The sequence below is a fragment of the Lissotriton helveticus genome, chromosome 6 (genome assembly GCF_964261635.1).
Source record: "Lissotriton helveticus chromosome 6, aLisHel1.1, whole genome shotgun sequence".
Lineage (NCBI taxonomy): Eukaryota > Metazoa > Chordata > Amphibia > Caudata > Salamandridae > Lissotriton > Lissotriton helveticus.
The window spans coordinates 1925406115-1925419804 of NC_136067.1; the positions used below are offsets into that span (position 1 = coordinate 1925406115).

Below are 13690 nucleotides of genomic sequence, written 5' to 3' on the forward strand. Positions count from 1 at the left end.
AGTGGCAATTAGTCTAATGGATGGCATCAAACAAACGGCCTGAGGGACAATCAGTCCACGGTCACAGGCACTATAATGGAAGACCCTACTTGTTGGATGGCACCTTGAAATCCTTCTGGGTGCCAGAACCATCATTTGTTCTTACTAGCCTGGAAGACAGGGGCATCCACTTTCAGCATATTCTCACTAATGTTCACTGGTCGAGGCTGGTAGAACTATCGAACACAAAGGTTTTAAAATTGCTCGTTGAAAGTCTAGTTTTGCAGATTTTCTTGCCTTGAAATATAATGTAAAGATCCCCACAATCATCATGACATCCATGATTTGGTTCAGGGGGCATTGTGAAAGAAGGGCTCATACTTTCCATGACGTTTCAAACATTATTGCATTGGGCAGTTGATCATGTGTTTTCACAGAACATCTGTATTGTTTAGCAGACACTGTCAGCAGAAACAGGGCAGCTTGCCATGAGTGGGAATTGATGTAGGCTTTGTTGGGGAGTCTGAAGGACTCATGGTCAAAGCACTTAAAGCTTAGTTTATTGCGTGTGATATCAGTGATTCAGTCATCAAGTAATGTGTGGAGGATACAGAGACAACATAGTGTTGCTCATGAATATCAAGAGTTGTGACTGCAATATGTGTGTAGTGGCATAAGATAGGAATTGGCCAGTAAAAAGGACAGCAGTACCAAAAACACATCAGCATGCATGGACATGCTTGGCTGCCTGCATTAGTGAAAGGTGAGTACCACAAATCCCTCACACTAAAGATGTTTTATTTGTAGGTGCTCATAATTTACCATTAGATTTCTCAGCTACCCAAACAATCACACAATAGGTAATGTACTAGGTTTCAACTTGTTTACCCTACAGACACTACTGTGTCTCCTACTTTTACCACTAAGGCTGAAGAAACTCAGTCTTGTGCGTCACAGATTTACTCCTTTACATGTTGCCCCCTCTTACTCTTTTTGAAAAGTATATTTTTACGTTGTCAGCATCTTGTATGCTTCCATATGATGTAAAGATGCAGCGAGTAGGCACTTAACCCAACAAGCATTGGCAAAGCTAGTAGGTCTCACCTTTTGGATCTAATGGCTTTGTCATTGCTGTTAGCCCATAAGGTATCAGCATCAGCAAAAAAAAAGCTCATTGCTCTTGCTGGACACATTGTTTTATCACTGTACACATGCAGAATGACGCAGACAACTTTTTTATTTTTTATGTAGCTGATCTATGATGGCATACCTCACTGAGATTGGAATTTTTTTTATTAAAAGTTAAGTAAATTAAATATATGTAGACTCGGGCAAGTGGCATCTTCCAGGCCCTCCAAGGAAAATAGAAAAAATATATAAAATTGCCCACGAGGGGTGGGGTAGTACAGGAGGAGCATTTAAGGCATAGCAATGGAGGTGGGTGATAAAGTAAAAATAAAGGTGGGTGGGTGGAGGAAGAGCAAAGCAGCACACCAGGGAGAGAGCCAAACAGACTACAGTGGCACATGCAGTTGAGAAAAGAGATGAACACAAAGTAGAGAGCAACACGAAGAGCAGGGGCTGGGGAAAAATTATAATTTTCCTAGCTATTGTAACGGAAAGTTTAATTCCATGAAGGATACGGAAGCAAGTATTAGGCTGTTCCTTCTTCACTTTGTATTACCAGCAACCTTTGAAAAGCAACATTTCTTAACAGACAACCTACTTTTCCCATGACACATTGGGAACATTAACAGAAAACAGTCCATCCAATAGGAGTGCCAACATGCATATAACGGTCTCTGTATACACTCTTATCTCCCTCTTTCTTCCTGTGAACCCAGTATATCCGCATGTAGTCTACTCCTATTTATTGGACTTCGATCCTGGAATAGAGCTATAGAAAAGGTGTAAAATTTCCGGTCCTACATACCAGATCCAATTGCATCAAGCATAGAATACATTTAATCATCACAGGATAAGCCACCTGAGATCTCAAGTCAAAGCATTAAACAAAACTTTTGAACCTTCCATAATATCTCTCACAGCCATCATTGCTCCTCTGGCAGCCATGCATCATTGTCCTTCTGTCAGGGTGGGTGTCGGTATATGATCGATATCGGGTGGGTTAATCCTTGCCCCGTGTCCTTAATAGAATTGAAACTTTCTGTTACCATAGCTAGGAAAAATGTTATTCTATGGCAGTACTCGGAGGTTCCTCGAGAGATCCGGACCTAGAGGTAGAGGGATTGGAATATCAAAGGAAAGTTTCATCATCACTGGAAACCAGGCTTGTGACCTCCAAATTGGAGTGATCACAACCAGGTCCATCCTTTGCGTGCGCAATTGGGCTGACAATCGCATTATCATAGCGAACGGAGGAAATGCATAGGCCTGCTCTGTGCTCCAATCCTGAAGGAAGGCATCCGCACCATGGCCTGAGGATCCGGTCTCCAGCTGCAAGACCTGTCCAATTGGAAGCCCAAGCGGAATGCAAAGAGGACGGGCCCCAACACTCTTGAAGTTGTTGGAAGATTGGAGAGTGCAACTTCTACAGGCTGACATCCCTCCAATGGTGGGAGTGCCAATCTGCTATCTGGTTGGTTTGCCCTGGAAGATCTTCCACTGCCAGGGAAATGCGATTGGTTAAGCAACACTCCCATAGTGTCAGAGCGAGGTCCAACAGGGCTTTTGAGCGAGTGCCCCCTAGGTGATTGACATAATGGGCTTCTCCACGTTCTCCATCTTCAAAAAGACTGAACATTAGACTTTGTCCTTCATCCAGCAGCGGAGGGCGAACAAGCCCGCCATCAACTCCAGGCAGTTGATATGTAGGGCCTGCTCTGCGGAAGACCATATTCCTCCGGTTGAAAACTCGTCACACCAAGCGCCCCACCCTGAGCCACTGGCTTCGGATTCAGTCACCAGATTGTGTTGAAAGCTGAATATCGCTCACCCATTCCAGGCTTCCAGGTGAGAAATCCACCACTGCATCGCCTCCTTCGCCTCCACAGAGAACGGAATAAACTGAGAGTATGAAAGTCACTTCTGGAGATGCATTATTTTCAAGTGTTGCAACGCCCAGTATTGAAGGGGGCCCTGGAAGATCGCCTAAATTGAGGACCAGAGAAACCCCACTGTGTGTGCCAGTTCTTGTAAAGAAACTTGGGGTTTGGATATAGTTCTCTGGAATTTGTGTCTGATCCTGGTCAGATTCTGAGCTCTACTGAGTTGATGAGGAACCCCAGGTATATGAAGGGATTGGGAAGGAATAAGAGCGGATTTCTCTGTGTTTATTCAGAAGCCCTGCGACTCTAGCAGGTCTATGGCCATTTGTAACTATAAGGAGAGATGCCGAGGACACTGCTTCATAAGAAGGATATCGTTTTGACCACCGGCCTCATCAGTTTGGTGAATCTCCAAGGGGCTGAAGAAAGCCTGAAAAGAAGGGAAGTAAATTCGAACACTTGAGATTTCCACCGAAATTGCAAGAAGCGTCAGTGAGGCGGAAAGATTGGAACAGCCAGATAAGCGTCTTTTAGATCCAGACTGCAAAAGGAGTTTTCTGAGGAGGTGTATGCCCTCCATTTTGAAATGTTGATAGCGCAGCAACCTGTTTAATTCTATCAGGTTGATAACTGGGCGCTGACCCCCGTCCCTTTTTTGCGCCAGAAAGAGGTTGCTGAGGAACCCATTAGGTTGAGCGATAGCCCCTTTCTCCAAATGACTTGCTATCTCCAGGTCTATCAGAGCCTGTTGTTCCTGTGAGAATACCAGAGGTCTGGGGTTGTAAACTGGATAGGGGTCTGTAAAATTCAATGCAAAACCCTTGTACTGTCTGAAGGACCCACACATCTGTAGAAAGAACCTCCCAGTTTGGCAAAAATGCAGCCAAACAACCCCCAAGCCAGAGCCCCAGCAGGCTTTGCGTTCTCACCTTTGTATTGCTGTAGCTGTTGTGGCCTCTAGAACTGCCTCTGGCTACTCTGTGCCGGGTGGAGGTTTGGGTTGGGTACAAATTCACAAACTTGTTGGAGTCCTGATATTGACCTGACGGGAGTGTTCCCCTCTGAAGACGTGATGAAGGAGGTGGCCGTTCGAGCGCCCCCCTACCTTGACCGGAGTTGGCAAAAACACAGGGGTTAAATATTCTCTTTGTAGAGGTGTGGGCTTTGTCCAAGGAGTTAAAGGTATTGACAAATTTCCCCAGCTCCCATATGAAAGGATTCCCAATAAGTTAGCCCTGGGTGACTGTACCTGCCTCTGAGTTGGAGATGTACCCAAGTTTGGGGTCAATCAAATTAACAATGACCTGCGTCGTTCTGTAGAAATCATGCAGTTCACGTTTCCCAGCAAGATATTTGCTCTTTGAGCCCAGCTTGACAGGGCGTCGGGAGAGATCAATGAGCCCGAGGCCTTCTCGTCCTCCGCCATGTCCATGATTTTGGCCAGGGGTCCTGCCACATCCAGCAATGTTATCCTGGCATGAGTGCCAGGACCTGTCAATACCCTTCCTGTGGTCACGGACGAACTTGGAGAGGAAGGTGGCCATCTTCACGTCTACCTCTGGGGTGAGAGCCACTTTCCCCTCCAAGGATGGCCAAGGACATTCTGCCTTGAAACAGTTTCTCTCTTCCTTGTTTAGCGGCTTTCTTGGCCTACTTCCTATATAGGCCACCATATTGGGCGCTGGGAATCACTCCGCTGATCGTGGCTGCAGTAGGTCATCAGGGTCCAACAAGTCCGCCACTACACTCTGAGCCGCATCGTTGGCGGGGCCAATATCAGGCAGGGGAAGAGAGGTCTGGCGCCAGGGCCTGGATTAGTCCCCATCGCAGTCAAAAGAATTGGGGGAGTCATTAAGTCATCGTTAAGAGATATTGCTTTTCAAAGGCTGCTGGTAATAAAAAGCAAAGAAGGAAAATCCTCCCCTCAGGGTCCTGCAATAGAATCACACAAGAGAGAAAGAGCAGTGTATGAGGGAGGGAGCAAATCAGAGTGTGAGGACATGGCAGGTGTTTGGGTGAGGGAAGCAGCACACAACGGAGAGAGCTAGAAAACCAATATACTCTTACAGAGTTCTTAAAGAAAAAAAATGTTCCCCGAGTGCGAGCAGTTTTAGGATGCAAGCCATCATACCAAAAGTATGGTAAAGAGGTTATGCTTCACGGGAGGGACAAACAGAAGAAAGGGAAGACAAGTCATCAAATACGAATCAAGCAAATGAGAGCGAAAAAGCCAAATGGCAAGCAATGGGCAGGTTTCTAGCCCCTGCAGACAATAGGTCTTTTTCAACTGGGCAAAAGTGCTGTCTGGCAGTGTCATGACAAAGGCCCCTGTAGCTCCTTCTATGCGGGAGACCCGAGCTTCAGGGGGCCCCTTCAGCACAGTACCATTGCGTGACAGCTCTTGACTGACTCTGGAGTGGGGACCCCTCGATGTAGTTTGCAGGGTGGTTCCCTCAAGTTTTGTTACAGTGGTGGTGTCTGGTAGGCTCGACCTAAAAATAGAGACAAGGACAGCAGCAGAGGGAAAGGCAAAAAATCAGCACCTGTGAGATAATGAATGTTTAGATGAATGTACATTTTCTCAACTCTGACGGCTCTCCTGTGCAATTTCAAGCAGTGAGCATCTGCATAGGGTGCAGTTAGTGAAAGGGGGGGGGGGTGCCTTCCTTGACTACAAGCAGATGAGGCTTTTATTGTACAGCATGTACAGGTGACTGACGAAAGGTAACTGAGCTATAAAGCGTCCTGGACTCCGTTCAAGAAAAGCTCAGGGTTTGCGGCGTGTGTACTGTTTGTTCTTTCTTTCCAGACAGAGTTGATAGATCTGTCTACTGTAGATGTGATCCTCATCTCTAACTACCACTGCATGATGGCCCTGCCGTACATCACCGAGCACACCGGCTTCAACGGCACCGTCTACGCCACCGAGCCCACCGTCCAGATCGCCAGGTGAGCAGTCCTCATGGCCATTCACTTTCTTTTTACAGAGGATCATTTACTTAAAAATGTGCCGACAGCTTGTTTGAAGAGCCTTTGGCCAATGTTATTACTGTGTGTGCTGCACGAGTTTTCATTAGTTTGTTTATTAAAAAAGCTCTTTCAAACTAATATTTTGAAATGTGCCACCCTTTACATTCTACACAAGCATTTTCCCCCAATTTTTATTTCCATTTTTCGTTAGTATCCATTGTCAGATAATCATTAAGCCAGTGATTTAATTTATCGATCTATTAAAATAGTTTGTGCCAATCACTTACACATCCCATCCTCTTAATAACGGTTAATACGGCTAGAGCGGTCGACGTCGAAGCTGGGGGACCGGGTTCGAGTCACGGCTACGACACGACACTTAACATCCTGTGATTCTGGGCAAATCACTAAATTTCCCCGTGGCTAAGAAAAATGAATGTGTCCTTGTGTAACGAAACTGGTGCTCATGTAAAGCGCTCTGATACCCGGGTCAGAGTTCGCGCTATATAAAGCTCACAAAAAAAATAACACTGACTACCCTGAATATTTATGAGCGGTTAACGGTTACCCGCAATATTGATTGCAAACCATATTTTAAAGATGTGGTGTTGTAGCATTGCAGATGGCCACGCCTGTTTGCGCTCAGCCTGCGCCTTACGTCAGAGACCGGCGCCGTATGCAGGAAGTGAGCGAGAGCGTGTGCTGCTGTTGTCTGCTTCCGTTTTGAAATATGATGGTCACTCCTATGTTTAATATAGCCATCCTAAATACAGAAACGTCAGCCTGAAGGCCTGTTACACACGAAGCACAGTCTGCATACTGTAGAACAATATTTCTTCAGTGGTGGCTGGTGACATTTGAAAGTGGTGGGGGCGTAAACCTTCTGTGGGAGAGCACTGTGGCGAGCGAGTCCGAAAAATTAAAAGGGGTTACAGGGAGGTTTTCCAGAGGGCATGAATACTTTTGAATTTAATAACTGAGTGACGCTTATGAGTTATACCACTTTGAGATGCAACTGTTTTCCCTTCTGTGGAGTGCTTACACTAAACCATCGCACGTTAAATAATTTAGCGCATGAATACATTTTATGCAGACAGCAATTGTCTTTTCTATTTTTCACTACAGAAGGCTTTTCTTTAATGTTTTAGTCAAGAAACCAAAGGAAAGCCAGACCTGGCTTTGCTAGTGCTTGTTCTGTCTGGGAAGGCTTACAAGCTGCATTGCACAGCACAAGCCAAGAAGAAAGTGAGGATTTTCGATTCACCTGGTAAAACAACATTCTGCCATTGGCGCACTCCTGCCACCTGTTGGGATTTTCAATGGGTGCTTCACAAATACAAATGTCAACATATTTGACGCATTAATAGTCTGTACTGGCCTAGAGTGACATTCGGCCGTTTTCCCAACCAGGGGTGGCCTTTGATGGCCCTGCATGATTGGAAAGAGTCGTCCATCTCTCATGCAATAAATAAACAATAAAATCAATGGCTCTGCTACTAGCCTACATACCATATACAGGCCAAGCACTCAAGAGATGGACTCTACCACACAACCCTATCGGCCTGCACTATCTGTACTAATCTTGATTTTTAGAATGTTTGCAGAGAGTGTATCTAGAGAACTCCCCAGAAAGCTGCCTGCATCCCTCACTGTTCTTAGCTATCATAGCCGCAAAATGGCACCGGGAGTTACGCGCTCGCTTTTCTTGCCAGTGACCTAAAAGTGTTCTCCTCACCCTCAGAGACACCCTGGTCGTTAAATAGATTGTCTCACGGCGTGCTCCTCTTTATATCAGACCCTTACTGACGGCCCCTGTCACTAGGAACACAGCACTATACTTTTGGGGAGCGCCAGGACCCTTGACTTTCTCTCTGGACAGCTGCTGCTTATAATATCTAAAACGCTGCAATCCATTTTCTTAGAATAAAAATGTGAAATTCTAATGGTATGCATCCGTGAGTAATTGTTAGCTTCACATCTTATTTCTTTAAACCTAGTGTTGCCGCTTTTAATTTAAGAATACTGTTGTCAAAAGAAAAATATTAAAAAATGTTTGACTTAGTTTAAAATATTATCATAGTGCTATGATTTTTTAACAATGTCTTAATATGCTGTTTTTTTAGCTTCGAGATCCACATCCCCAATCCAAGATTTTCGGTATATCCCAATTTTCTCTGGCGGCCTGATGTAATAGTATGCTAGGACCATGAAGACTGGGTTCTTATCACGTTCTCTGTCGCTCGTTCGCCTGTAATTTTATGTCTAGCTCTATAATGGCTGTTGATTGTAGAGTCGTTTAGGCACATTAAAAAGGACATTTTACTTGCATTTCCACGAAGTAAATCAGAAAAAAAGGTCAGGGTAAATAAACAGGCCTTCTGCTCGTTAAAAGCCTGGCGGAGCCGAAGCACAGACCTCATTACAATAAATCAGTGAGAACACTTCTCTAATCATATCGATAAACTATTAACAAAAAGTGCAGGTAAAAAATGCTATACTTTCAACAAACAATAACATTCTCCTATGCAGAATAGAAACGTCACAATTTACAGCACTATAGGGAGAATAAAATTTCGAAAACGTACCTGACCGCCTCTGCTCCACAGCATTGGAGTGGCAACCCCTAAGCCAATCCTGGAGCTGAGTGGCACAGTTACTCCTCGCCCGCATCACGCCCATTAGGAGGCTGAGGGGCTCCAAATGAGCATGCGCAACCAAGCAAAAACACAAGTGCGCATGAGTGGACACGGTGCGAAAAATCGCCCTCCGTCCCCACTCATGCGCGCTTGTGTTGTGCTGCTGCCTGCTGCCCCATGTCTGACAATGCCTGTCAGTCAACATGACGCCAGACCGCCGACGTCATGCTGACTGAAATGCATTGTCAGTTCTCCCTCGGCGTCTTTAAACTTCAGTAAACTGAGAGTTTACTTAAGTTCAAAGATGCCGAGGGAGCTGCGGGCGGCTGCGGGCAGGGGGGGGCTACGCCCCCACGACCCAATGGACGCACCGCGCCTGTATTTCTTACGGACAGCAGTTGGCCCGTGGTACTTTACATGATGCGGAGATCATTCAGGCTTAGACATTGTTCTCATGGAAAACAGTTAGCTCAAGACTCATTATGTAGAGAGAAGTTAGCCTGCGGCATGTTGTAGGAAGAGTTAGTCGAGAAATGTTCAATTCAATTCAAAGAAACGTTATTTCGGCAGTTTCTGCCATAAAAGTACAATAATACGACATTTTTATACTCATTATCATAAAATCACAGAATAAAAACAGGAAAAAGAAAAGAAAAAAAGCGTAAAAAGGAACAACCCCAAGCGTTTACATATATTAGCGTAATAACCCCAAGAGTAAAGAGGTAGCAAAGGAAAAAGGGTCCCGCCCCCACAAGGGAGTGGCCCATAAAGTGCATTAAACATAAACAAATGTCACATTTGAGGGTAACATTAAGGTGTGTTACATGACATCAGCCCATGGCACATACTATTAAAAAATATAAATAATCAGATGTGAAGGTTAAAAGAAAATAGGCTTCAATTAATACCATTTAAAATCATGGAAATTGAACTTTGGTAGAACAACGACAACTAAAGCCGCTACTCTAACTATTGACAAGGCATCTTCGTTTGCACCACATTGCAAATAAAAATTTAGCAATTGCCACAACAAAAACTGGATGGGTGTCGAGAAATGTTAGTTGGCGGAGAATTATCATATTGCTTCTTGAGAGCACTCAGCCTGAGCAATATGGCATAGAGAACAGTCTACCAGAGAGTTATGTTACTTGCAGGCCACAGTCCACATGAGCGTGTAGCTCACCTTGAGACATGTTCGATCGCCAATTAGTAGAAATGCTAGGGATGTGTTTCTAAATACATAGAAAGTGCCTTCCAAATCTATCTATCCCACTGTTTCAGGTTCCGTGGGTGCTGGTCCGTAGTTAATGTGTGTGGTACTTTTGCTAAAAGAAAAGTAAATTTACACACTTTAAACAAGAAAATAAACCATCATAAAATGTGCACTTTTATACCATAATGTTTTGATGTGAATCCGTTAAAGTAACAAGGAGACAGTACTTCCCCAACTGATTGGAAATACACCAACACCTCCTAGTAGGTGGTTAAACATCAGACACAAACAAATGCGGAAGTTTATTAGGATTAAATACACTGCCCTTTTACCACAGCGGCAGACAGGGTATGAACATGTGGAGAAAATGTGATTCTGAATTGATTTTTCCCTCATATTCACTGTAGGAAGCTGGCTCTGTACACACTTTACGACAATATATGTATGTATATATATGTAGGTATCTAGTGAGGTATAGTGTGCAGAGTCCAGCGGATCTCCAGTGGTTTACAGAGGCTTAAGTGGATAATATTAATGCTATCTTTTGCGGTAGTGTGGGTAAGAAGTTAGGCTTATCAAAGGGTAATGCTAAGGAAGCATTTGTTGAACACACACAGGCAATAAATGATAAACACACTCAGTGACTACATCCGAGACCAATGGTTTGTAAAAATTATACTTTTAGTATATTTATTTTATAGAACCAAAGATACTTTGTTGCATGTAAATAAGTTTTGCAATATCAATGATTTTCAGTGTAAAAAGTGGACAATTAGTGCATTTCCAACAATACAATGTTATTCTATGGAAGGAAATGCAGTCAGCAATATTCAGGTAAGTAAACAATTACTGTATTGAGTTTCTGCATAAAGAATCAGTACCAGGTAAGGTTCAGGTAAGTGACAAAACTGCACCACCAGCGGCACTGGGGCAGCTGAATGCAACGGTCAAACTCGGTATCTGGTGCCAAGTGTTTTCCAGTGGAGAAGGGGAAATCGAAGTGGTACTACTTACAGGTAAGTAGAACGCTTTGGTAACCAAGCCTCCGGGGGTTAAGGGAAGCATAGGGGGACCCACAAGGCAGCACCAAAGTTACACCTCCAGCGGCACAGGGGCGGCCAGGTGTGGCCAGGTGTAGCCAGGTGTAGAGTGCCAACACAGCGTTAGATCCCCAATACAAATCAATGGGGAATATCAAAGTCTGAAATATACAGTAGGCTGAGGTCAGGAGGCCGATCGAAGGAGACCTACAGCTGCACAGGTAAGTTGGGAAGTGCTGGAACGTAGGGACACTGTCAGTTGATCTCCTCACGACCCAGGGGCTCCGGTTGCAGGGGTGTCCTCTGGCATCGGAAAGCAGCATACTGGTAAAGGTCTTGGTTGGGGGGGAACTATCGTGCTGAGGCTGCAGGCGTCGAGGTGGAGTCTGGCATGGGTCAGCCCACGGTGGACTCTTGCTCAGAAATGCTGGGGAACCTTTGCTGGATTGATGGGCCACTGAGACTCTGGCCGTAGGTGTCGGATGCAGAGGTAGTCGGTTTTGCAGTTTCACAGGCAGGGCTTTGGTCTTTGAAAGTTTTTTCCGCTGTCCATGGGAGATCAGGAGTCTTTATGGAAGGCAGTACAGTAGAGGGGGTCCCAGAACAGAGGAAAAGCACAGTACAACTGACTGATTATGAAAAATTAGACCGAAATATTCAACTTAGGAGTAAGTTGTTATTTAATCACAAAGTACTACCACACATATTCAGTACAATGCATGAGTTCATAAGTTCACAAATAATAGTGCCCAACGGGTAATGGGGAGGGGAGTGAGAGTGGTAGGAAATAGTGCAAGGTAGGGAACGTGAATACAAGTCAAGCGTACTTATTTAGAAATACTAAAAACTCTTCAAAAGTGGCTTCGTGCAAGAGCCAAACAAAGGTACAATCAAAGACCATGTAATTCAGATGACCAGACTTCTAGAGAAAGCAATATAATTTGTGCTTGGGACAGACGTTGGCAAAAGTATTGCGCTTTTCCTCTGTTCTGGAACCCCCTCTACTGTACTGCTACATACCCAGGTCGCAGTGACTTTCATATGGGTTTACCCTTCTTTTTGTAACCTTTATGGAAGGCAGGCAGTCCTCCCAGGGTGTTTAAGGTTGCTGGTCTGCAGGAAGTTTCGTAGAAGCTTGCAAAATTCGAAGTTCGCAGACAGGCTAGCAGGGCTGGGACTGAGTCAGTGGCTTGGGCCTCTTGTTGTGCAGGGATCGGCTCTTCTTTGCCCTCTTCTTTGTAGGCCGTTTGTTATCTGAGGATTAAGGGTCAGGGGAGCCCCATAATACTAACTTTAGGGGCCTTACATAGGTCAGAAGGTAGTAGTCAATCAATCAGTCGGGTTTGTAGAGCGTGGCTGCATCACTCATGAGGGTCTGAGGTGCTGGGAGGACGATCTGCCAGTTCTCTGATTGGTTGAACATCCAGGTCTTGAGGTCCTCCCTGAACTGCTGGAGCGATGGTGATGCTCTGAGGTGCAAGGGGAGGTGAGCGGCCAGATGCGAGTCGGATCAGCCTCCGCTGTTGGTCCAGCAGATGCAATTAGTGGCTCCTAGGAAGAGGTTTTTAGAGCGGAGTTTCCTTGTAGGTAGGTGGAAGTTCATTCAAGTTTTGAGGTACGCCGGTCCTTCATTTTGTAGTGCCTTAAAGGCATGGTTGAGCAGCTTGAACTGGCATCGCTTTACGACTGATAGCCAGTGGAGTTTCCTGAGGTGAGGGGTGATGTGTGTCTGCCTGGGAAGATAGAGTATGAGACTGGCTGCAATGTTCTGGATAGTGTGGAGTTTCGTCATGAGTTGGGTGGTGGTTCCAACGTAGAGGAAGTTGCTGTAGTCTAGTCTACTAGTGACGAGAGTTTGTGTGACAGTTTGTCTGGTGTTGGGTGGGAGCCATCTGAAGACCTTCCTCATCATTTGGAGGGTGAGGAAGCAGGCAGAGGAGACAGCTTCTTCATGGAGGGCTAGCTGTTGAGGATGATGCCTAGGTTGCGGGCGTGTTCGGTGGGATTGGCCATTGAGCTACTTACCTTTAGGGTGCCTACTACCTTTGTCCACTCCCTCTGGGGAGGGGGCATATCCTTAACCCTATTGGCTAGAGTCCTCCAAAATAATATGGAGGATTCTGAAAGGATGGGGCTACTTCATCTCAGGGCCCCTAAGGGGCTGAGAGGGGACACACCTCTCTTACTTACTAATTTCCTGCTCACCTTGCCACCTAAATTGGGTCTTGGACAGGGGGGCGGGCATCGCCACTAGCTGGAGAAATCCTGGTCAGCATAACAAAGGACTGGAAGCCTTTGAGACTCACCTCCTTTCTGTGCTGTGCCTGCCAGAGCAGGCTTTGTTTCTGACAAACAAGAGCAAAAGGCTCCCACCTCAGGTGTTAAAAACATGTTTAGAGGTAGCAGGCTGGTGGGGACCAGTCAGGCACACACTCACAAGTTGATAGGATTTCAGGAGGCCCCTCTGAGGTGCTCCCTGGCTGCATTTCTTAATAAATCCAACACGGGCATCAGTGTTGGTTTATTAAACAGAGATATTTGGTACCAAACATCTTGGAATCAGTGAAGCCATCATGTAGCTGTGAAACTCGTAGTGACAAGCTTCCAGCCCATGTAGTCAGTATGGCTTCACTTTGCACTCATAATATCTAAGAATGGGCTTAGACATTATAGGGGCATATCTGTTCATGCAGTTATGCCCTCACATAAGGTATAGTGCACCTTGCCTTATGGCTGTAAGGCCTGCAGTAGGAGTGACTTAGCTATGCCTCTTGCAGTGCTCGTAGGCTTGGCACACAGGGATGTGTGCCAGGTCGATTATTCACTTTTATCTGCACCAAAACA

At 45.4% G+C, this 13690-nt stretch overlaps 1 protein-coding gene across 1 annotated transcript in view; it reads left to right on the plus strand.

Moving 5' to 3' along the window:
* INTS9 (integrator complex subunit 9) overlaps positions 1-13690 on the plus strand; it is a 393694-nt gene that overhangs the window by 184662 nt on the left and 195342 nt on the right. The window contains exon 5 of the mRNA XM_078649901.1: positions 5797-5936. Within this exon, the coding sequence (XP_078506027.1) occupies positions 5797-5936 (140 nt within the window). The remainder of the gene's footprint in view (positions 1-5796; positions 5937-13690) is intronic.